At 34.1% G+C, this 24,933-nt stretch overlaps 1 protein-coding gene across 10 annotated transcripts; it reads left to right on the forward strand.

Moving 5' to 3' along the window:
* Positions 1-1,768: 1,768 nt before the first annotated feature.
* On the forward strand, positions 1,769-10,791 carry LOC18437814 (Cysteine proteinases superfamily protein). Of its 10 annotated transcripts, XR_016060332.1 has the most exons (10): positions 1,769-1,816; positions 5,302-5,449; positions 6,245-6,332; positions 6,549-6,653; positions 7,423-7,486; positions 8,801-8,897; positions 9,072-9,177; positions 9,459-9,513; positions 9,749-9,802; positions 10,462-10,791. XR_016060332.1 is itself a non-coding variant. In XM_011626409.3 (8 exons), exons 1-8 carry the CDS (start codon positions 1,789-1,791, stop codon positions 10,603-10,605), a joined length of 687 nt encoding a protein of 228 aa, XP_011624711.2. In that variant the 5' UTR covers positions 1,769-1,788; the 3' UTR covers positions 10,606-10,791. The 10 variants fall into 10 exon arrangements, 5 of the variants coding, with proteins under 5 accessions (XP_011624711.2, XP_011624712.2, XP_088729473.1 ...); XR_016060333.1 differs by lacking the exon at positions 8,801-8,897; XR_016060335.1 differs by lacking the exon at positions 6,549-6,653 and having other exon boundaries at positions 9,061-9,177.
* Positions 10,792-24,933: the final 14,142 nt, after the last annotated feature.

Consider the following 24,933-nt stretch of genomic DNA (forward strand, 5'->3'; position numbering starts at 1 on the left):
AAAACACGACTCGACAGAAATTGCACCGATTGGGTAAGCAACAAATTCGTCTTGAAAATCGGCAACAATGCTTCAGGGACGAGGAATAGACAGAGCTAAGATGAATCTGGCTTTGATACTATGTGAAGAGTCTCAGATTTCTCTAAAGAGACTCAGGGGGAGTGTGAAAGGAAAGTGTATTAAGTTAATATAGAAAATATATATTGTAATCAATATATACGGGAAGGGTTAGTAGAGTATCTATACTTTATGGTATTTGTGATTTAGTTTATATTATTCTCATTTGTAAGTTGTCTATAGAAGACAAGTTTGTATATTCATATGATTAATGAACACTCAGTCTCTTCAGAGAAACCTGTGACTCTTCAAGTGGTATCAGTGCGAATTCTTCACATGGTATCAGAGCGAGGTTCATCTTAGTTGTGTTCATTCCTCGTCCCCGAAGCCTTATCGCCAATTTTCAATACGAGTATGTTGCTCGCCCTGTTGATACAACTTTTGTCGAATCGTGTTCCGACTCTCTGCTGAGTCATGTTTCGACTCTTTTATCTATCTTCTCTACTGAGTCATGTTTCAACTCTCTGATATATGATATGTCTTCTATGTTGAGTCATGTTTCGACTCTCTGATATGTTCTCTCTGTCGAGTCATGTTCTACTCTCTGATTTGTCTATATGCCGAGTTGTGTTTCGACTCTTTGATTTGTCTCTATGCCGAGTCGTGTTTCGACTCTCTGATCAATTTGATATTTTTCAAGAGTTTCGAGATCAGGGGCATAATGTAGATGGAAATAGCAAGAAAAAGCTAGAGAAAATAGGAACACAAAAAAATTAGTTATAAATAGTTCTGAATAAGTAAAAATTCATAATTAAAAGAAAATATAAGTTAAGAATCTCAATAAACTAAAGCATGAGTAGTAATAACAAATTTTATAGAAATTATAAATTCATCCAAGATTATTAAAACAAATTATTTATATATTAAAATATTTCAGACTCTCCAAGACCCATTAACTGGTATAAGAGTTTAAGCTACTAGCTTGACTTGGCCTAACCACGTTTTCAAATCATGTCTACACCTTTGAAAAATAAAAAAAGAAAAATAACATATAAATAATATGTACTAAGAAAATTCCCAAAGCATATAAAAACAATCACAATGATATAAAAATGTAATCTCAGATCATATTAGAGTAATTTTTAACAAAAAAATTACATTTTTTTAAATAATTTTAGTACAACAAATTGCTCAACTAAGTTATAGGATAAGGGCAAATTGCTCAACTAAGTTTGATTGGACTAGGAAAGGGGTTGGGTCATGGTGGTAGTACCCCCATACCCAGCCAAACGAAAATGAAGAAATGATAAGGAAAAAAATATGGCAGGCTCGGTTGAAGCGGGTTGGCAGTGGCCGTAGTCCGACCCTCGAGCCACAGGTTGTGGCCAAAGCCCTGCTTTTTTAGGGCCAGGCTGGGCGGCCTGGACAATTGCCAGCGCTACCAGCCTGATTCGGAACTAATACAAGTTGGCCTAGGTAACCGCAAGTGGGGACCCGGCAAGCCCAAGGCCCAGCCGGAGCCCTGTATTTGAAGTTTAAACACTGAATTGGACTCGAGGGCCACAATTGTTATTTTGGCAACACACTTTGGGCACTTCTGGCATTCTCAATTTTTGGGGTGATCTTGTCATAGTTGGAAAAGAATGGGACCCTTTCTAATATTTCTTCTCATTCTCATATATAAAAATCTCAATCCTCTGCGGCTTTTCGCGCTCAGAAAATCATTTGGCCATGGAGCTCAACTCAAATAATGCCTCAGGTTCTTTTTCTTCTTTGCCCTAGTTTTTTGCCAGTCTTTTATTTTGGAGGAACAATCTTATTGTGATGATTCGTTTTTTCGTCTTATTATTCAGTGGTAAATTTTTATTCTTCTTCTTTTTTGTAATTCTTACTGTTATTCTCCTTCTTAATTGTTGATGTTATTGTGAAAAATTTCAGTATAAATGTTAATTTTTATCCATTTCTTTTCCTTTTCGTTCTGTTTTATTCCATTATTCATTGTCCTCTTATTGTTTTTATTTATTTATTTTATTTAATATATATGTGGTTTCTGGTGCTTATTTTATGTATTCTGATTCTTCGTAGCCTTGTTTTTGTCTTCTGCTAGTTTTGTATTCTTTTACTTGTTATTCTTCTCCTTAATTGTTATTGTTAACTGGAAAGTTTCAGCTTTTTTTGGCCCTTGTATTTTCTTGTGCATTTTTTTTTTGCTTTCTGTTCTTCTGGACATTGCTGCTGTTGATGATTGATGTCTTGTATTATGAGGAAATAGATCTCTTAAGGTAGAGTCAAAAGGACAACTCCGGAGCAATACTTTAAAAAATGGTCTGCTTGATGCCTAGACGGCCTGGACCAAAAATCCGTCTGCCTAGACCCAGGCGGCCCTATACGGGCAGGCGTCTGCGTGCTAGGCGGGTGCCCAGGCGGATGTACCTGGGTGGGCGCTCGGTGGGCTAGGCGTTTTTCGTTTTTTTTAAATTACGGGGCGCTGGAGGTTCTGGGCTCCCGCCAAGGCATTGGGCACCAGGCAGCCGAAGGCTTGAGGGTACGTCGAAAATTTTTGGATATATCCGTACATGGGATTTGATATATCTGGGACTCGATATATATCCGTACAAGGGTATTTTGGTAATTTGTACTATCTATCTGGGACAATCAGAGAGACGTAAGGAATATAGCTATTGTAACCCTATTCTCCATTGCCAGTAAATAAGCTATCATCTCCTGTAGACGTAGACACATTGCCGAACCACATATATCCTTGCGTTGTGGTTGGTTGTCTCTTTCATTTGTATTGGGTTTCTTCTTTCTTGTCTCGTGGATTATTATTCGTTTTCAACAACTGCTATGTCTAGTTAGAGTCTTTTAGGTTAGTCTCTACTCTTTTGTTTCTTATTATTCTTGGTTGGGTATTGCTTGTTCTTCTTATTGTCTTCGTGACATTTTTGGTTATTTTTCATGAATAAAATTCCAGGTTACCTTGTGTCCTGAATCTTTGTTTTCCTGAATTTACAGTCACTGGTGATTATAATCTTTCAGCTAAGTCTGTGTCCTAGTCTTTTGTATTACTCTTCCTATTCCTGCAAATTTGGCGTGTTGAAGCTACCCCTTTTATGTTATTAGATATATATAAGCCTCCAATCCCCATAATCTTTTCCTGATGGATAAAGTCCTTATCTTGATTTTAATCAATAACGAATGAAATCAGTTTTATTGTTCTTCACTACCAGGGTTTTCATGTTCTGAATACATGCTCAACTGATTCTATTTTAAAAATGATAAAGGATAATAATCTTGTCTGCGTTTGACACTGCTTCTAAAAGAATAAAGTTTTTAACAATGCGTTCTCTGAATGTACCCATGGATCCTGACATATCTATATCCAAATTCCAAAAGTCATATGTTAGTTAGACAAGAAAAAAGCCAATTTAGAAAACAGATACTAGTGTCCATGTATGGACACATGTGGGTCCAGGATTCTGGACAAGCACAAATACGTTATGAACACAAGCGTCTGAGTTTGGCTGTTGATGTGTAATTTTCATAAGGCACTAGTGTTTTAAAAACTTGAACGCGGTGGCCCACTTGGGTACTGCCAAACTACTCGCTGAGTTGAACAGTAAACTCGGAAAACAATTGTTTCAGTATTCTAGACTATGTAAAACACTTTAAAAATAACATGTTTTGAGTGAGACAATCCTTATTTGTCAGCAAAGCAAAATTACTCTCTTGCCGCTCTGCTAAATTTCTTTTATGTACTAAAAAACAGAGGAAATACATAGAGCAAAAAAACTAGTTAAAATCCCTTTTTTTCACTTATAAAACAAGATCAGTGGGCGAGGTGAGTTGACTTGGCGAGTTTTTTGGAGTTGAAACCAGGTTTTCAATCACTTTGAGGAACACAGTTTATGCATACTTCTTGCATATGTGGGTCATTAATGGAGGCTCCCACAATGTCATTAGGTGTTCTAGTTGCAAGTCTCCTATGCCGTGGAGTTTGGTGGCTTTATTTGCAGAGGGCCTTGAACTTTGCTACCCTTAGCTTGTTTCTTTCTATCACATTCCCTTGAGGCCAATGAGTAGGTTGTTTTTTTGACTAGAGATATTTTTAGTCGCCTCTTGTGATATGAAAGACTACCAACTTACATAAAGTTTGCTTCCTGAAAAGGAAGCTTAGAACAAAAAAGCCCTGCAATTACAGTGGGCTATGAAACAAAATCAACACAAGAAAAGTTGGCCCAGGGAGATGGGGGGGTTTGTAAGAATACACTCTTTTTTAAAAAAGAAAGACTATAGACTGTTCCTTTCTGGCATGGGTGCTGTAATTGCTCTTCATGAGCAAGGTTTAGTATTTAATGACCTATGAGTGGTAGAAATACCTCATTTTATGCTGAGTTGAGGGAGACTAGATTATTATTGTGGCTTATTTACTAGTTTTAATTAAGTATTTAATTCCCGGGATTGTATACAATGAGACCATTTACCTTTGATACAAGGTGGTCACAATTACTCACAGCCATCCGATGTGAAATTTGATAGCCAGGATGAGTCACAAAGTTCGAAATTTTTTTTTGAAGTTTGAGCTTGATCAATGGAATAATTGCAGCCACCCAATTTCACATCCAATGGTCAAGAGTAACATGACCCCCTTGTACCAAACGCAAATGGTCTCATTCTATGCTTTTCCGCACTTCTAGGATTCCCAAAAAATAGGTTGATTTGTAGCCTAATGGTTTTTTCCTTCACCTTCGTCTCCTTTCTCCTGAGCAGTGGTGCTTTTTGAATGAGTAAGTTTGTTTCTCCTAGAGAAAGGCCTAGAAATTTGGATATTCTCCCACAGCATCAAATGCGGTCCTTAACACCTTCCTAAACCATGGTTACTTTAATATTATATTCTGTACTACTTCCTGTTACTTTCGTAACTCAGGTTGTGACAGTGGAAGGAATTGAGAATGACATTACTGCTAGATGTTTCTTCTTTCTAGCTTCAATTATTGTAAATTGTACACTAGTTTTCTTTGTCTATGTACTCTCTTGCTGATTTAATGTACTTATCACTGATGAGAAAACTAAATTGCAATCTGAGTTAGACTCAACGTCTTTGTATTGTCAAAATTTCCATCTATTTCATACCATAATTCTTCTTCTTAAACATTATTGTTATTGCTTGTTTACAGACTATTTCATTGTTAATTTTTATTAAAATAGTCAACGACACAATTGTTTTTATTGTTGTTATAACAGAGACTCTGTTGAATCAGTTGAGAAGTGGAAAGGCCAGGTTCGAGATTGTTGATCAGTTTCCTCATCCCCTTGTTGAGAAGCCAATAGCCAGAATCTCCTCGACATTATTGAACTGTTCCCGGTTCTTTGCTAGAATTGAATTTCCATTGTACATTCTTTGGCAACTTTCCTTTGAGCATGTTCATGTGTGTGTGTAGCAAGAATTCCTGTGCTTTATTTCTCTTAGTATCTCAGTGGATTATTCATTATCTTTCTCTAAGTTTTCATTTGCTAGTATTTGTCACTTTAATTTTAAAAAATCAATGTCCCCTCTCATGTTTGAATAATCTGAGGTCTTTTTGTTGTTATTGTCTTCGGCTCTTTTGCTTCTTTATTTATTTTTATTTTTGTTGGCTTGTTTAAGTTTACATATGAGCACCTTAACTTATTCTATTTACTTTTGCTAGTTATTTCTTATACTTTTCTTATATTTGTATTTCTTTTTTAGGCAATCAGAGCAGTAAATTAGTCTTTTCCTTGTCTTCATTTGTATCTTATTTAATTTTGTATATCTGAGTTCGAAAATATTTATCTTTTGTTATTTTCCTAGTTCCTTCCCATTCAATTTCTTAGCATGTCTACTATTTAAAAACGTTTATGCAATCCAAGCATTAGTAACTACTTCGTTTAGGTATGGGCTCAAGATTAGGTGGTCAGGGTGGTGGCGAGCCGCAACATGACATATTGAGTTCTATACCTACCATGGGTAGGTGACCCTTTCCTCGTTCAACTACCCCAAACCAAAAAAAAACTAGTTTTCTGTGTGTGTGGGTGTGTGTTCGCTTGTGCATGCATGTGTCAAGTGTATTCATTGGTAGGATTCAAGCACATAATAACTTTACTCTTTTCTGATCTATTTTTCTAGTTATTATTGTATTTCTAATTTCTTCAGTTAGGGCTTCAGGCATGGGACAACGCAAGCAACGAAGAAAGTTGAGCATCATGCCATCCAGAAAGTCACTGGAGATGGACGTTGTTTGTTTCGGGCCCTGGTTAGTTTGTTTGTGCTGGTTATTCTAATTTCCTCATCCTCCACATTATTTTTTGTGATTTGGACTTTGCTGGAATTCGCATTGCCTCAATCCAAAAGCATGATGATTCTAACCTATGGTCAATCTAACATATAAAAAAAGGTTATCTATCCTCAATCTTTCCATGTTGTTTGCTTGTCTCAATTTGATGACCTTTACAAAACACTTGCTTATTAGGAAAAAAACATTAGCACTTTCAGGAGTGCTTGGAAGAAACTTCGATCCCATGCATTCCATGCATGGTTTGGTCCTCATTCTTGATCATAAGTAGATAACTCGAAGGTGAGCAGTTATGTTTTCTTCTATTATAAATCTATCCAAGAGACATTTCTTAAGAAAGAATCTTTTGTCTCTTTCAATTGGTCTGATATAGAAGTTAAGTTTCCTGTAATCATTTATATCTGTTATGCATAATCTTTGAATTGCCTTTTAATTCTATTAACCTCAGATATGAATTTTTAACCATGTTTAGGTTCATTTATGTCGTTTGTTATTGTATAGAGCGGGTGCTCTAAGGGAACAGTTTAAAAATAGTACACTGTATGTGGTCATTTGCATCCATGTGCATCATTTGTGTTACTAACTACCAGTTGTTGTCTTTTTGAATAAGCAATTTAAATGGTTTCAATGATTATTTCATTGCATTATTGAATATATTTAGAATGTAGGCAGGCCCTTCAGCATGCTGGACCATGTTTGTGTGAGAACTTGAATTTGGCATCCATAATATGTCCTTGTTAGTTAAATACCACTTTCTCTATCCATGAAACTTACAAATTATATACTCTACTCATTTTGTCCATGCACGGTTGCCAATTGCCATGATGGTAATCTAAGACACTTTCCTGTTGAAACTGCCATGCATATTGGTTCCAAGATATGTGAACATCGTATTGTGGATAATAGGCCTATGTTGAGTTATAACATTTTCTATTAATAAGTTGCCTTTATAACATTTCTCGGGTTTATGATGAGATGCAGGTTTTCTTGGTCTTGTGATCTTTCTTGAAGAAAAATTAAACTCTGATATATTGTTACTGGATACCAATAGGTAAAAGGCATGGCCATTAACAAGGGACTCACACTTAACCCAAGTGATGAAAGAGATGATGCAGGTATTTCTTTGGGGAATCTGAGTACATCTTCATCCTAAATCTATATAACATAATGATAAGAGCTATCTGCTTATGCTAGTATTCCTTAGAGTAATGCTTCATTGTAGTCATCACCAGCATTTAAATATTACTGTAAGTTAGAAATGACCTTCCAAGTTTAGATAGTTCCCTTATAAGGTTCACTTTATAAGTTTGTTTTGATTGGTCACAGCTTTCTATGTTTTAATGGGAGTTGTAATGGGATGTGTTGACTTTTGGTTTTCTTCGAACTCGTAAACTTGGTCTTGAAGTCCAAGTATGGAAGTTTGCTTATAAACACAATATATTATCTGGAAAGATGATCTTCTTTTCTTCTTTAGTTCAAACTCAAAGAAAGGTTCTATATATAATTTTTTTTTTTTTTTTTTCCTTTTGTGTTTTTTTCTCAAAAAAATCCTGAAGGTTAAATCAAAATTTTGGAATTTCCCTGATAGACCATGTTGCATAGAATTACTTGAAAACAAACTTCATCACTATGGTATGAAGCATTGGGGGGGGTCCAAATTAGCTTCATGATTGTCTTTCCAGGTTTTTTGTCACCGTGAACATGTGCAAAATCAAGCTTTCATTGCAACTGAAGCACCCCAATTTTTTTATTGTTGCTGTCAAACTATGTTACAGGAACCAATACCCATGTCATCATCTGACACGGTATGCTTCAGAATTGTGAACCTTAAAATAGTGCATACGCCATTTAAAGGAAGGGGAGGTGGGATTTTAACTGAGATTTGTAATATTCATGGCAGAAGTTTCTTAGTTTTTTAAGTATTAGACATGCAGGTTGTGTCCTTAGTGGGTTGACATATGGCAGAAAACATGGACATACATGTCCAAGTGACATAGCTGTGAACTTGTGGAAGATCCCATATTCATAGCAACTGAAACTTTAAATTTCCTTGCACTATACTTTCACATTGGTGAGCAGTGCAAGGGCGCATAAAATGTGCAAATAAAAATTCATTGGTAGCATGTTTATATTCAAGAAACAAAACTATCAGCTTTTGGCATTTCAAAGAACACATATTTTTAGTGTTTCCTTTGATATGGGGTATTTTTCTCATCTACACATCCATGGTTGCTAAATTTTCATTGTTAAAGGGTTTTTATTCAACAATGGAAACAATGGGCTTTTCTATCTTTGCTTAATGCTGATATTCTTCACAATTATGCATCATGGTCTCTGAATATACATAAAAAGTTTATATATTCAAGAACCAAACCAAAGGCCTATTAGCATTCTAAAAAATAATCAGTTTAGCTTGCCTTTGTATGCAGCATGGACGGGGAATTAACTGCTAGCTCTAGTTTGAAGATACTTTTTGCCTGCATTCAGTTATTTGGTATTAATCTGTAGGATACGTGCTGTTTTGAGGTAGATACTTATTCTTGTTGGAAACAAAAACAAAATTTCCGTTATTTTACCATGCTTTTCATTGTGAAGCTTAAGATACTTTTGTTGTCTTCTATTTGTGTTTTATTTGCTCCTTAAGAAACTAGTTTAAAGGAGATTATCATTTGCTTAACAGAATAATTAGATATGTTGCAGATGAGCTTCGAATGGCTGTGAAAGAAATTATATGTACGAGCAATAATGAACGGCATCTATATGAAGAAGCATTGATATCAATTACTGTTGAACAATCTCTGAAAAGGCAAGTGCATATATCTACATCTCTAAGATTATATACATAGACATCAAAGTACCTCCTGGTATGTGCCTGTGTACGCATGTTTAACTGTTGGACTGGAGTGCCAGGTTGGTCTTAATTTTCCTCCTCTCAATAAACTCACAAAATGTGCACAATATATGCCTATGTGTGTTTCCTTGTTCTGCCTTTTGATCGATGACTGTGGGTTTAGACACACAATATTGTGGAGTTCCTTTAATGAAATGATTTTGAGATTGATAGATACTTAACCCCTCACATTATAGGTACTGCCAGCGGATTGAACATTCAGATTTCTGGGGAGGAGAGTCTGAACTATTGGTATGCACTATGTATTTTATTACTTGATAATTTCTGTGGTTATCATAATTTGCCTATTTTGCTTGCCATTGGCTATCTTCAGTCATGAAGATAGGTTCAAAACAACACCGAGCCTATGTTCGTAGGAAAAAATTACAAAAATGAATAGTTGACGGATTAGTTTTCTGACTCTTGCGAAGCCTGCTCTCATGGTGTTTGTTTTGGCACAATGTCACAACTTGTTCATTTGCAACAGGTCTTGTCGAAGCTATGTTGCCAGCCAATTGTCGTTTACATACCAGAACATGAGGTAATAACTTTTTAGTTTTCTATCTGGAATGTTTCCTTTCAAGATGAAAATTTTGGACTATGAGGAGGCAAACAAGGATATTTATCCCTTTGTTTTGCCTCCTCTTATAAATGAAATCATTTAAAGTAGGTAGGGGTGGCAATGGTCCTGGATCCGACCTGGAACCTGCTAGGTATACCCGTCATGGGTCTGGGTATGGGTCCAACATTTGGATCCGGTGGGTCGGGTCTGGGTCTGGTTGGACCCGACCCGTACTTGTAAACTATTGGAGATAAAATACTTTAAGCCTTATTTGTTTGGGTGTATTAAAAAGACTGTATACAAAAAAAACTCGTAGTCACCTTTAGCTATTAAACGACAAATCAGACGGTTTGAAATCTAATAGTGGGTGATTGTGACCTTGTTGCCAACAAAATTATAATAAAAAAAGGGCAAAAAAAAAAAAGAAGTTCAGAGTGACAGTGGCACTGGACTTGACCAAACCTGAGACCCAACAAGTACGGGTATGGGTCCAAAAGTTGGACCCGACGAGTTGGGTCCAGGTCCAAAACCTAGACCTAAATACTATTCGGTCTGGGTTCAGGTCCAGCCTGACCCGACCTGTTGCCACCCCTAAAAGTATGAGAGAAATGACTAATTGAGAGGTGTAAATATTTCAGCATAGAATGGGGAGATGGGGAAATGGTTTCATTCCCATTGTTGAGTATGGAGCTGAGTATATGAAGGCATCCAAAGGTGGTAAACCCCGAAAGGTTGTCAGGCTGTTATATACAGGTGGAAATCACTATGATCTTCTCATTTGAGATGTAATTTATGTATGTATTACTCTCACTTATCAGAGGCTTTAACATTTATACTGTCTCGCTCTTTAGAGCTTCCTATAATTTGGGAGTTCAATTCTCTGAGCGTTATCTCCACCTTTTGGGGATCTTGATAACTGGTTTTTCAAGGATTACTCTATGATACAGGACTCATCTTCTTGATCTCTACAACTTTTCTTAGAAGGTATGCATGTGCCAAGTTTAACTCCTTATTGATTTCTTTTTTATTTTGAGTTTTTTTAAAGAGGCCCTTTAGTGATAGCAATTGATATTGGTCATGAAGAAAATTAATTTCGTTTTTCATATTCATAATTGTAGTGGTCTTGGTCGAGATAATTGAGAATTGAAAATTTGGACGGAGAAATTTTATAAGGGTGAGGCCCTAAACAATCCAATTAAGGCGCGCCTTAAAAATTCACTAGAAGAGGTTGTTTCAATGCCCAAATTTTTTTAAATTGATCATCTTGACTTCAAGATGTATGGACATGATAAAAAATGGATTTTAAATTTTGAAAATAGTGCATATTGGCATGCATGTTCTAGACTGTCAATTTTCAAGAGTTTTCAAATGTTCATAGATCTGTTCGATCTACACTTGTTAAGGTCTAAATTTTATAATTAGAGATGAAAATGAACTTTAAGGCCATCATAAACATTTTCAGTACTGAAATAACATCTTTCAATATTACTTGAAAGTATTTCTTACTTTGATTCTTCAGGGCCTCAACTTTATATGCCAATTTGGATTCAAATTTCATCTCTAAGATATATTTTGGAAAGCCAGACATTTGAATAAGTACGTCCAAATACACCAAAACCCTAACAAAATGTAGATGAGTTGTGATGAGCCTTTTGGCAGGGGGCTTGGGCAGTAAGGTGGTATTGGATTATCCACCAACACAAAATAGATAAAATGAGAGGTCCAACGACATGTTGGCTCAAGATGTAAAAATGTGCATCAAAGGACCATGACTGCGCTTACATTCCTTTCAAAATGGAAATTACCGTAAAAGTCAACATTTTTCCTACTTTGGGCTTTGATTTGGAAAGAAAATGGTCATATCAGGTGTCAACCTTGTATTATAGAAGTAAGGTGCACCTTGAAACTCACTTAAAAGAAAAAGAAAAAGAAAAGTTGTTTTGATGCCAAAAAACCCACCAAGTGATCAACTTGACATTTGGAGATACAGATGTGAAAAAAAAGAAAAAAGAAACAGGGTTTTAAGTACTAAAATTAGTGCATCTTATAATATATTATTTAAACCATCTATTTTCAAGATTTTCAATATTCATAAATATGTTCAATTTACGGTATTTTTGAAGCTTTATATTTCATAATTAGAGATGAAAATAGATTTTCAAACAATCAGAGGGATTTTTTTCATTGAAACATCATTTTGAGTTGCGTCTTACTTTGATTGTTTAAATCTCATCCTCATACAAACCTTAGGCATTTGGAAATAAATGCAATTTCTATAAGACCTAGGCCTTGTGAAAAGAAGTAAAACTTCACCTCGAAACCTCGCATAGAAAATCCCTATGATAGCTCTAAATTCTTTTTTCACCATCGGTTATAAAATTTGTTGCTCAAAAAATCGTATAGGTCTTACCGATCACACTTAGACAGTTTAGTTGATGTGTTATTTTATAAACTACTTTTAAGGCTTGAAATTTTAATATTTTTTTACAATTATAATGGTTAAGGTTGAAATGATCAATTTGAAGATTTTTCGACGTTGGAATTGCAATTTTCCGAGTTTTGAAGTAAAACTTTACTCTCTTTTTTTCATAAAGCTTGGGCCTTATTTTAACCTTTTCCTTTGGAAATAAAGTTAAAAAACATGACCTAGGCCAGAACTCACTAGCCTTGAGCCCAAATCCGAATTTACCGAATTGAGTCCTAAAGTTTTGCCCCAGAGCACCAAGGTATGGCAACTTGGGCAAGTCCCGAGTTGATTCGAGTCTCCAATTTTTTAAACACTGTTATGTTAGAACGTAAAAGTTTTAGCCTTGGAGCGATCTCGTTTGGTTAGGGCCAACTTTAGTCGCAATCACATTATTGAAACATAAGTATTTTAGGGCAAAAGTAGAGAGCATAGTTTATTCTGCAGGACCATATTGTATGCTTAGTCGGTCAAGCAAAAGTGTTACAATGAAGAGAACTCTTAACTTGATTGTTGAAGTTTGCAATCTTATCAAACCGCACTCTAAATTCTTTAAGATTGCAATATTATCAAACCGCACTCTAAAAACAAGTATTCATTAAAAGACATATAATTTTAAACTTGGTTGTTAGACCAAATTTGGATGCGACTCATGTCAGTTCCTTGTAAACCTTGTTTTTAGACAAAATTTGAATGCGACACATGTCAATTCCTTGTAAATTGCCAAAGTCGTAAAAGCTGATATTAGTAACCCGCAAAAATTTTGATATAAAATCCATCTTAAAAGAATCCACCATAGTCGTATCCAAATTTCGATTCCATCATAGTATCTGAAATTTGGATGCTATGGTGGAGATTGTGACCAAATTTGGATGTGACTCATGTCGATTCCTTGTAAATCGCCAAAGTTGTAAAAGCTGAATTTAATAACCAGCATAAATTTTGATATAAAATCCATCTTAAAAGAATCCATCATAGTCGAATCCAAATTTCGATTCCACCATCGTATCTGAAATTTGGATGCTATGGTGGAGATTGTGACCTTACATTGGTCGGCCACGAATATGGACCAAGTCAAGAGATGTGGTAGGGCCAATTAATAGAGCTAAAACATTTCCAACTCCCGTGGGAGTATACTATCATTTATTCTCTCGGACATACCACATACTAGGAGTACCTTTTAAATCTTCAATTTTGGGGATGTAATCTCTACACCTCATGAACTAATCTCAATATAAAGAAATTTATGAAATAAACTCTTTATGTACTAGAAAAAATTAATGTTTAAAGATTAAACATAGACTATCCAAATTTTTGATGTGCTAGACATAAGTGTCAAAAAAACTCAACATTCAAAATTTTCTTTTGAAAGCAATCATCTAGTAGTTCTTATGTGGTTTCCAAAATTTTAGATTTAAATAATCTTCCTAAATAAGCATTTCGTGCGAGGTAGCTGACACATAGTGTGCTATCGCGGGAGCATAATATACATGCCTATTCACAAGACTCGATAGTTTTCCACGGGAGTTAACATAGGCGAGCATCTTTCAATTATTTATTATCCTTTGTTCGATGTCCTAGGAAAAGCGGTTCCGTGTTTCAATCAAATAAATAGACCTTATCATTATTTTCAATTTGCATCTACCCACTAAAGAGAAAAGTTTATATAGAGCCGAGGCTCTAAACAATCAAATTGCAGCCTACCACAAATTTTTTTTAAAAGAGGTTGTTTTGATGCCCAAATGTCCTCAAATTGATCATCTCAACATCAAAATGTATGAACATGAGAAAAAAAAAAAAGAAGATTTCAAGTTTAGAAAATAGTGTATTTTGTAACGCTTTTTTGGACTGCCAATTTTCAAGATTTTTCATAGATCTGTCCGTCTACACTATTTTTGAAGCTTTAACTTTATAAATAAATATGAAAACATCTTTTAAATCTATCACAAAGATTTCCAGTATTGAAACCACATTTCTCGACACGATTTGAAGGTAGGCTCTAATTTGATTGTTTAAAGCCTAGGGCTCTATAAAAACCACATCCCCGGCTAAATTGTGGCACCTTTCTTTTAGGAAATGTTTCACATCCGTCATATCATCATCATGACATCATCATCATTAGGGTTTGACATCAATTATTTTGGAGTCACCTAACAAAATTAAGTTCTCCCATTCTACTCTATCAAAACCATACTCTTAGTCAAAACCATACTCTTAGTCAGATCATAGGTCGCTATATATCTTCTATTGCTTCAATCTATGTTCGTTCCGTCATTCTACTCTATCAAAAACCACACTCTTAGTCAGATCATAAGTCTATGTATATCTTCTATTGCTTCTATCCATATTATTTTCTACTTTTCTCTTACCTTTTTACATCCTTCACTTAAACCAAATCACCCTTCTATCCACCCCCATTATAGCAAATACTAGGATTGAGTATATAGTTTACTTTCCCCTAAAACTAACTACACTCGCAATAAATGCTTCATGGCTTGTTAACATCAAAAGATAAGCTGAGGGAGAGATAGGGTGGCTGGTACACAAAATCATCATGTGACTGCAATTCAGTCCTTCCCTCATTTCTTCCATAACTTACGCGTTCATCAAGAATACAACCCTTTTTACTATGGGGGTTATAATCACTCCTAGTCATTAGATATTAAAATTGATAGCTTGAACTCCTAGTCATTAGATATTAAAATTGATAGCTTGAAGTGTGTCATGAAGTTTGAAAAGTTTGTTTTTTTTTTATAAGTTTGAGTCTAATCAATGATACACTTAAAACTACCCAACTTAAAATCTAAAGTACAATAGTTATTGTGACTATCTTGCATTGAAGAAAAATCGTGCGGTCTAGCTGGTAACTGCTTTGTTAGATCGGAATCGGCCTCTGGCAGGTTTTGGTTTCGGTCGGTTTTGGTGACCAACCAAGTATGTTTAAAAAACAAGTTTAAAAAATTTATATAATAACCCAAAAAATATGGGATTTTGTTTGTAATGCATTTTTTAATGTTTTCATCATTATGGAAAAGACTGGAAATTGTTTGACAATTAATACTTATTTTTACATTTTCCCATCTTTTTGAAAAATATCAAAAATACCCCCAGCCACAAATTGATTTTTTTCATTAATTTTCAACTTCATTTGGATGTATTTTGTTAAATTATTCTTTAAATATGATTTTCATATTTTATTAGATTTTTTTTTATTTTTTTAACACTTTTTTGATCGATCGGGACTTGCCTGATTAGAACAGTTGAACCTGCCGGTTTATCGATTAGGGCAGTTGAACTGCTTTTTGGCCCGTGTCTGGTTAACCATTCTGATTTGATTTTTTCTACACTGCTATCTTGTATAAAAAGAAATGGTCTTTTTATATACTTTTCTAAGCATAATAGCTAAAAAATGTTTCTCCAGGCTTTACTTCTCTCTTTCTTGTTATCAAACCTTCTTCCACATATGATATTGGCTTCAGCTACTTAAGGAGAAAACTTGAGCTTAAATGGTGTTTCAGAGATCATGCCTAGTGGAGCACTTACTCTGATGCCTACTCGTATGGCATTGTGTTGCTCGAGGTGGCTTGCGGGCGTAGGCCAGTCGAGCCTCGGAGGTTGCCTCAAGAAGTCATTTTGGTGGACTGGTTGCGGAAGTGCTTTAGTGAAGGAAAGCTCTTGGATATTGCTGACCCTAGGCTTAAGGGTGGTTTGTGGCTGAAGAGATGGCAATGGTGTTAATGCTAGGATTGTTGTGTTCTCACATAGTGCCCGGTGCAAAGCCTAGCATGAAACAAGTGTGCCAGTATTTGGATTTGCCTAACGACATTGTGGTGAACAAAGATGAAGACTATTGTTAGGATATAGATATCTCGGTTCATAAGGATATACGTTATTATGGATGTATGGATATATATCTCTTGATAAAATTAGGTATCTAGAAGATAGAGATCAAGTTACTTGGTCATCACGTTATCATATCATATTTATCTCATCTAATTATGTAATTGTCCTTTATATATAGAGGTACACATTAATGTAAACATTCATCCAAAATAAAATAATGAAAATGTAGCCAGTTGGGTTTTGGATCCGTGGATATAAGGCTTCGATCTGATATGGATCGACCTGAATTACGTAAATATTGTGTTCTCTCTACTTCTCTCTCCATTCTCCATTATACTCCCACGAATTGTATTCTCTCTACTTCTCTCTCCATTCTCCATTATACTCCCACGAATTCTAGCATGGCATCAGAGCAATCTCCATCAGTTCTTGATCACACCGTTGCTGAAGTCCATACCTGAAGGAATTATCACCATTCGAGGCATATAGCAACAATGGCAATTAACCCCCCTTCTGGCAAACCGGAGGTTAGAAAGAGATACAAGTTGTAAGGTAAAGTATGTTATTGAGCTTTCTAGGGCATTATCCATGATGCCAAGGATATACAAGGTACGAGATCGATTTTTTTTTTGGGTTTATCTAGCCTTATTGATGACAGTTAGTCGTACTGGTTTTTTGTTAGAAGGTTTGCTTTCTAGTAATTGATGCGAGTTATGCATATATCAATGGCTCCATAAGAAGAGCTTCCACTACAGCCGCTGACTCCTTGATGGAAGCACTTGGCTCGATGATCTTGTCTTGAGCATCACCCTATCAGCACTTCAAGGACTCAAACAAGGAGTTGGGCTTGATCGCGGCTCTTTTTGTTCTCATTGACACGTCTTCCATAAGGTGGCTCATACGTTTTCCTCCTTTTTTTTTTTTTCAGCCATTGCATCCCCTAAGGGACTAAAAAAAAAAAAAAACAATGAAGAAGTAGAGAAAAAAAAAAAAAAAAATTAGGTGGTATTTTTTTTAAGATGTGGGCTATTGTCTAGAAGCCCAATTTTATTGGTATTTTTTTTTTATGATTGTACTAAAAAAAAAAATTGTATTTTGCAAGTTGGGTGTTTCTTTGCATCCACACCCAACTTGAGGGGGAGAGTATAGGAGATATGGAGAATAGGAGATATGGAGATGAACTTAGTAGAGATGAAGTCAACATCTCTAATGTAACTGCTATGTGGACAAAAAAATCCAAATTCTAGATCTCCAACTACTATGTAAAGGGAAGTTATGGTTGATGATCAAGAGTTCCTTCTCTAGATGAGGAGATGAAGATGATGGAATATCTCGATCTTGGTTGATGATCAATTTTTCCGTTACTTGATCCCATTTGATGATGAAGTTTTTCGTTACTCCATCATATGTGATGATCGAGTTTATTCGATCCTGTTTGTTCTAGATGCGTATGTGTCCATGATTGAGTTTTTCGTTACTCAATCGTATTGGATGAAGGAGTTTTCTATTACTCCATCATTTGTGATGATCATTTTCTTTAAGAGAGATATGTAGATATGTGATTGACCTCTATATATAGAGGTACTCATTGATTTAAATATTCATCCAAAATAATGAAGATGTGTCCAGTTGGACATTAATGAAGATGTGTCCAGTTGGATATTAGATCTATGGGCGTAAAGCTTCGATCTGAACCACGTAAATATTGTGTTCTCTCTATTTCTCTCTCAATTCTCCATTATACTCCCACGAATCTTTCATCATTATTGAGTGTATACTAAAGATCTTCGTTAAGTATTGATACTAAGAAGTTCAGAAGACCCCGGTTTAAGGGCTGGATAACTTATGACTAACATTCAAATGGTTTGCTCAGTCGTGGTATTCATTTTACTCCTCACGCTGATCTAGCATTTGCACCTCGAAATGTTTGTTCAACACAAGGTTTTAAAAAACTGATCAGCGGCCCGGATCGTTACTCTGGATATGTGATCTAGTTCGGTGGATTGGTGATTTGGATTGATGATTTGGAAAAAATTTAAAAAAATAAAATAAAATAAAGTGGGGTCGATTCTCTAATAGAACCGGCTGGAATGGTTGGTTCAATGTTTACAAAAACCAAGGTTCAAAAAATGACTATCCGATCCGGATTGGAATGGTTGGTTCAATGTTTACAAAAACCAAGGTTAAAAAAATGACCATCCGATCCGCATTGGATATCCACCAATAAACAGGATCTGGCTACACTGAACTGGTGCCATGACATCACAGACCAGCGATTGGCTATAGTGAACTAAAATTTATAGGCTATTCGCTACAGTGAACTAGAAATTTTTAAACATGTTTTTTTTAAAAAATGTTGCGATGCGTCCCACAACTCCACTAACACAAGGAGGTGCCAACATGCTTAGCTCATCAATCAATAGGATCTTCCCTTAACATCATTGCTCACATCATACACACCATTTGTTTATGGACCCGGTTTCTATGTGGCCAAGCTCGCATATGTAGAAACGCGGGCCTCTTAATAAATCTATTGTTTAGATAGATTTTAAGACTTAATTTTTAAAGACATGTAATCTCTAACATGGAGATCATGAATATGAAAAAATCAATAAATTTTAAAAACAAGAAATATCTCTTCTAGTAAGAAAACATTTAAAGTTTAAACCATTAGTTTCCATTGTTTTTAAAAGGAGCACCTACTTGCATCCATCTTTAAGATGAATGCTTTACACTTTCTAGATCGCATATGTAGAAATGCGGTACAACCCGCATGAGACAATTTTCCTTTGTTTATTATTAACGTTGAAGTTACCTTTTGTATGGTGGCTTGAATCCGTCGAGGTGGCTTCAAGCCTTCTACATTTCCATTACCAAGGCCAACGTTCGCTATTGATAACATAATTCAATATATCATTTAAGGTTGTGCCAAGTCTGTGGTTTTTATAGAGCCGAGGCACTGTACAATCAAAATAAAGCGTACCTTCAAGTAGTGTCGAGAAATATGGTTTCAATACTGAAAATCTTTGTGATAGCTTTAAAATATATTTTTATCTTTAATTATAAGACTTAGAGCTTAAAAAATAATATCGATAGAGCAGCTCTTTGAAAACTTGAAAATTGTCGGTCCAAAAATGCGTTACAAAATGCACTATTTTCAAAACTTGAAATCCATTTTTTTTTCTCATGCCCGTGTATCTTGATCTTGAAATGATCAATTTAAGGATACTGGGGCAACAAAACGACCTCTTCTAGTGAAATTTTTTAGGTGGGCTCTAATTTGATTGTTTAGAGCCTCGGCTCAATATAAACTTTTTCCATAAAAAAAAGGGAAGTTCGTCTACATTTGTTTGCTTCTATCTTGTCTCTTGCTGGCAAGTTCGTCTACATGAAATAATCTATAAAATAATTTTATTTTTCTTTCTTAGATTAATAATATTTATTTTATTGTTTATAATTTACCAAAATTAAAAATACATATAGTTAAGTTTTAATTATATATAATTACAAAAAAAAATCTATATAATTAATTTAAATAAATTAATATAATTATATTGAAATTATTATTGTTTATTTATCTTAGTAACTTGTTAAACTTATGTCAGTATAATCATGTGAATATTATCACATTAAAATTATGTTAATATTATTATGTTGAATGAATATAATTATGTAAAAGTTGTGAACTTATTTATTACAATTATGTTAAAATTGATATTGCTATATTGAAATTTTTATTGTTATAAATATATTAATACATCACATAATTTAATGTATTAAATTGCTAAGTTATTAATAAATTGTTATTGTTGTATAGATTATACTATTTTCATATTTAATATAGATTGTAATTTTAAGTTAATATATTTATAACTTTCACATATATTAATAAATAATTTATTTTTAATTTGTTATTGTATAATGACTTATATACTTCTGACTTACACATATATTAACAAATAATTTATTGTTAACTTGTTATGGTATAATAACTTATTTTATAGAGAAGTAAAACATTAATAGAATTTTAAATTGTATTCAATTGTTATTGTTATATAGAATATATAACAAGTTTTCAAACAATTTTGAGGTACATGGAACGACTCAATAAATTGTTAAGACAATTCAATGGGTGACACCAACACGATGAAGAGGGAGAACAACATGTTTCATTTTAGTATCCGGTTGTATTTTAATTGTTGTATGTTTCATTTTAGACCATGTATTTATATCCATATAGATTATTATAAGCTCTTTTTTTCAATGATATGAATAAATGATTATACATCCAAACAAGAAAACAACGTCTCAGTATTATCCTATTTTTACAAAGTAATGAAAGTACGTAATGCAACGCTACTAATTCCTTTTAGAAACTAAAAGAATACTATTTTAGAAATTCATAGTAACTTTTTTTTAAAAAAAATTGAGCCGAAACTTGCCGATTCGGTCTATTCTCCGATCTGACACGCCGATCCACCGATCCAACATGGTTTTTTGGGTGGACAATCCGAGTCACCGATCCGTGCTTTAATCCTTGAAAAAAATAAAAAATAAAATAAACTGAGCTAGTCCGCACGACTCTCTAACAAAACCATCTGGTCCTATTAAAGAACCAGTATAGACCGGCCAAAACCGGTCGGTTCATGGGCGAATTGGCCGATTCTCAATATTTTATGGGATCTAGATCAGCCCCACCGATTTTTTATCCAGATCGGCCAATTCCAATCCAAATCATCAATTTTTTAAGCATTGGTTCAACCCGATTTATGTTTAGCAATTTATTGCTCTTTTCTCTCTTTCACGTGTGAGCATTTGTCTGTGCATGGTTTAACCAGCCTCTCATTGACTTGCATCCATAACCATCTCTTAAAATGAACTCTTCAAACCTAAATTATACTTAACACTATGGTATAAGTCACTTTTACTGGGTGTAAATTTTTGTTGGTTGCAAGGGACGAAAGAGAGTAGGAAAACTAAATTACAGCCAAGTGTTTAACCGTGATGATAGTATGGATGGCCTGGTTTTTGACGTAAAACTTTAGAGTCTTGCTTTGTCATTGATAAATAATGAACTTTCAATCAAGTCGCAACACCAACAAGTTTAAAAGATTGAGAAGGTGAGCCTGGAAATTGAGCATCCACACTTAACCGGATTTTAGATTAGGAACTTTTTTAGAATGACAAGAGAAGTCCTTATGTTTGCATGAGACTCTGTATTTTTATTTTTATTTTTATTTTTTATTTATTTTTATTTTTATTTTTACTTCACTCTATCTGACTTCTCATACTTATAGGAAGAAGATGGGGCCCATCGTTTTTTTTCTCCATGGGTCTTTGAGAAATTGACTTCTAGATATCAGAGATGCTTATCCACATGAACATTGAAAATCCTTGAGGAAATAAACTATATATATATATATATATATATATATATATATATATATTAAATTTAACAAATCCTTTACAAATGGATAAGCATGAAAATATATGGGATACCTCCCACAAAAATAGATAAGGTCCACAAAAATAGGTGAGGCAATGTGAGGCCTCATGACTACATAGATCAACATCTCCCACTTGGTCATGATGACCGAGCGCAATAATAAGTCATAAGCACACTCCTACTTTGAGTATGACCTTTAAGACAATATTTTATCATGAGGTTTTTTTCACGTTTTCGCAAATTTGCCTATTATAACAACTGCCCATAATTTTCATCATGAAAATATTCACACTAATATGGATTTATCACTCATAAAAACTAGCTGATTTAAAGATTTAGGTCCCATTAAGCTAATAGGCTTAGAAAGTAGTTCAACGCTTAGACCTTTTATTAATGCACGATGCTTCCTAGCTGTACCTAGCAACACACCCTTATTTCTTGCTAGACAAGAAATAACTGCACCACCAAAAAGGAAAACATGCTCTGAGGTGGACTTACTATTGTCCTTATCTTCAGTAATATCTGCATCTAGATATCCTAGAACTTTAACCTTATCTGCCTAAAAACATAATTTAAGATGTTTTATTCCTTTAATGTAACTTAGAATTCTTTTGACTATTATCCAATAGGCTATGCTTGAATTACTTTGATATCCACATACAAGACCTACAACATAGCTCAGATATGGTCTTGTACATCGTACTGCATATACTAAGCTACCAATAGCTTGTACATAGGGAACATTAGGTTTTTCTTATCTTTATATTGGACAATCTTTTCTAGACAACTTTACTCCCTTTTCAACAAGAGTAGGTTTATAATTTTTCATTTTAAATATTTTAAAAACAGAGTCAAGATATCTCTCTTGGCTTAAGCATAATAGTTTATATTTTTTATGTCCAGTTATTTTTATGCCTAGGACATAAGATACTTCTCTCATATCTTTCATCTCAAACCGAGAAGAAAGTCATGACTTGGTCTTATCAATCATTCCCAAGTCATATCCAACTAATAGGATATCATCTATATACAATAAAAGTATTGTGAATTTACTCTCACTCTTCCAAACATATATATAATAGTCCTGTCTATTTACTTCATATCACATTTGAAGGATAACATCATGAAATATTAAATTACATTATCATGAAAGTTGTTTTAAACCATATAAAGGCATGTTTAATTTATATACTTTGTTTTCTTAACCCTTAATTATAAAGCCATCAGGTTGCTTTACGTAGATGATTTCTTTTAGTTCATCATTCAAGAAGGTCGTGTTTACATCAATTTGGTAAAGTTCTAAGTCATAATATGCAACGATCGAATTATTTTAATGGATATAAATGTTCCAACATGAGAATTAGTGTCAACGTATTCGACTTCCTTTCTTTGAGTAAAACCCTATGCTATTAACCTAGCTTAAATTTATCAATTGATCCATCAGATTTTAACTTCTTTTTAAGTACCAATTTGAAACCTATAGGCTTTCTATCAGATGGTGAATCACATATATCTCAAATTTCATTTTTCTCAGTAGAATCTAATTATTCTTTCATGTCATTAAGTCATTCTTGATATTCGTGTGACTTCATTATATCATTGAAATCAAAAGGATCATTGATTTCATTTAAGTCAATAAGGTTGTCTATATCCTCACTCACGAAGACACAACAATCATCAAGGGATGATGGAGGAGCTCTAGACCTTTTTTAACTATTTAACATTGGTTGGGTGGGTACTTCAACATCATCATATTGATCAGGGTTATCTATATCCACTGTAAGTGGTGGTTTTAAGTCATTTATGATATTAAGTGGATCATCATTATCCATTGCTTATAGGTTTTTTTTATTAAAATCTTTTAAAACTCAACATCTCTGCTTTCAATGAGTCTTTATCCTTATGACAAAATCTAGAGACCTTTGAACCTTCGAGGTATCCTAACTTTCTCATTTACATGAAAAATGAACAAGTTATAGTCATCAACCAAGTGTCCTCAAGTATAATTTTGTCCATGCTTTCCGATTGATGCTCTCAATGATCGAAAACGAACTTCAAAGCCCTTTCTAATGAGCAAGGGGACAAATACAATATTTCGCTTCATCCTAGAGGCTAAATATAAATCACTGAATATAAGATCGATTGCTCCTACATACAACCTACAAATTCCTACACCTAAGAAATTAGAATAGGTGTTGTTCCCCATGTAAATGTGTTTTTCCCAGCGTTTTAAAAAACGCCGAGTCGAACCGGACTCGCCCGGTTCGACTCGGAAATAGTGAAAAAGGAACCGGATCGCCCAAAAATCGGAAATCGTCCGGTTCTAGAGAGAACCGGACGATTCTGTACAGTGAATCGCCGATTCACTGTACGGAATCGGCGAGTCCGAACAGTGAATCGGCGATTCCGTACGGAAATTTTTTTTTTTTTTTTTTTTTTTTTTTTTTTTTTTTTTTTTTTTTTGGTAATCCATGATAGATTTTTTTGTAATCCATGATCGAATTTTTTGGTTTTTTGTAACCCATAATAGAATTTTTTGTAATCCATGATCGAAATGTTTGTTTTCTTTTCTTGTAATCCATGATCGATTTTTTTGTTTTTTTTTTTTTTTTTGTAACCCATGATAGAATTTTTTGTAATCCATGATCGAATGTTTTGTAATATATGATCGAAATGTTTGTTTTTTTTTTGTAATCCATGATCGAAATGTTTGTTTGTTTTTTTTTAATCCATGATTGAATTTTTTGTTTTTTGCTTTTTTTGTAACCCATGATAGAGTTTTTTGTAATCCATGATTGAATTTTTTGTAATCCATGATCGAACTATTTTTTTCTTTTTTTGTAATCCACGATTGTATTTTTTGTTTTTTTTGTTTGTTTTTTTTTGTAATCCATGATCGAATTTTATGTAATTCATGATCGAATTTTATGTAATCCATGATCGAATTTTATGTAATCCATGATTGAATTTTTTGAAAATTTGTGATTTTTTTTGTTTAATCCATGATCGAATTTTTTTTTGTAATCCATGATAGAATTTTTTGAAAATTGTGATTTTTTTTTTAATCCATGATCGATTTTTTTGAAAATTTGTTTTTTTTTTTTTTTAATCCATATTATTCAAAGAGAAAACGAGAGAGATGATGATTTTGAGGCCACCCTATCCCAGCCATATAATTCACATATCGAGTCCCAACAGCAACAGTGTAGGGATGAGCACGAAATACTGTAAATTAAATGCTGAATGGCGGTTCATGCAGGGAAAGAACATATCAATATTCGCATATTCATTCAAAAACATGAAAATTCTTAATGGAGTACCCTCATTTTTTATTGAATTCTTAAAAACCAATATTTA

The sequence above is a fragment of the Amborella trichopoda genome, chromosome 8, assembly GCF_054954075.1.
Source record: "Amborella trichopoda isolate Santa Cruz 75 chromosome 8, AtrichopodaSantaCruz75HAP2 v2.0, whole genome shotgun sequence".
NCBI lineage: Eukaryota > Viridiplantae > Streptophyta > Magnoliopsida > Amborellales > Amborellaceae > Amborella > Amborella trichopoda.

What these genes read in the sequence shown, in the direction of transcription:
- LOC18437814 (XM_011626409.3), top strand. Translation starts at nt 1,789, where the DNA reads ATGGAGCTCAACTCAAATAATGCCTCAG. An exon ending in CAACTCAAATAATGCCTCAG is followed by an intron (nt 1,817 to 5,301) that starts GTTCTTTTTCTT and finishes TTGTTATAACAG; the next exon opens with AGACTCTGTTGAATCAGTTG. An exon ending in GCTAGAATTGAATTTCCATT is followed by an intron (nt 5,450 to 6,244) that starts GTACATTCTTTG and finishes TTAGGGCTTCAG; the next exon opens with GCATGGGACAACGCAAGCAA.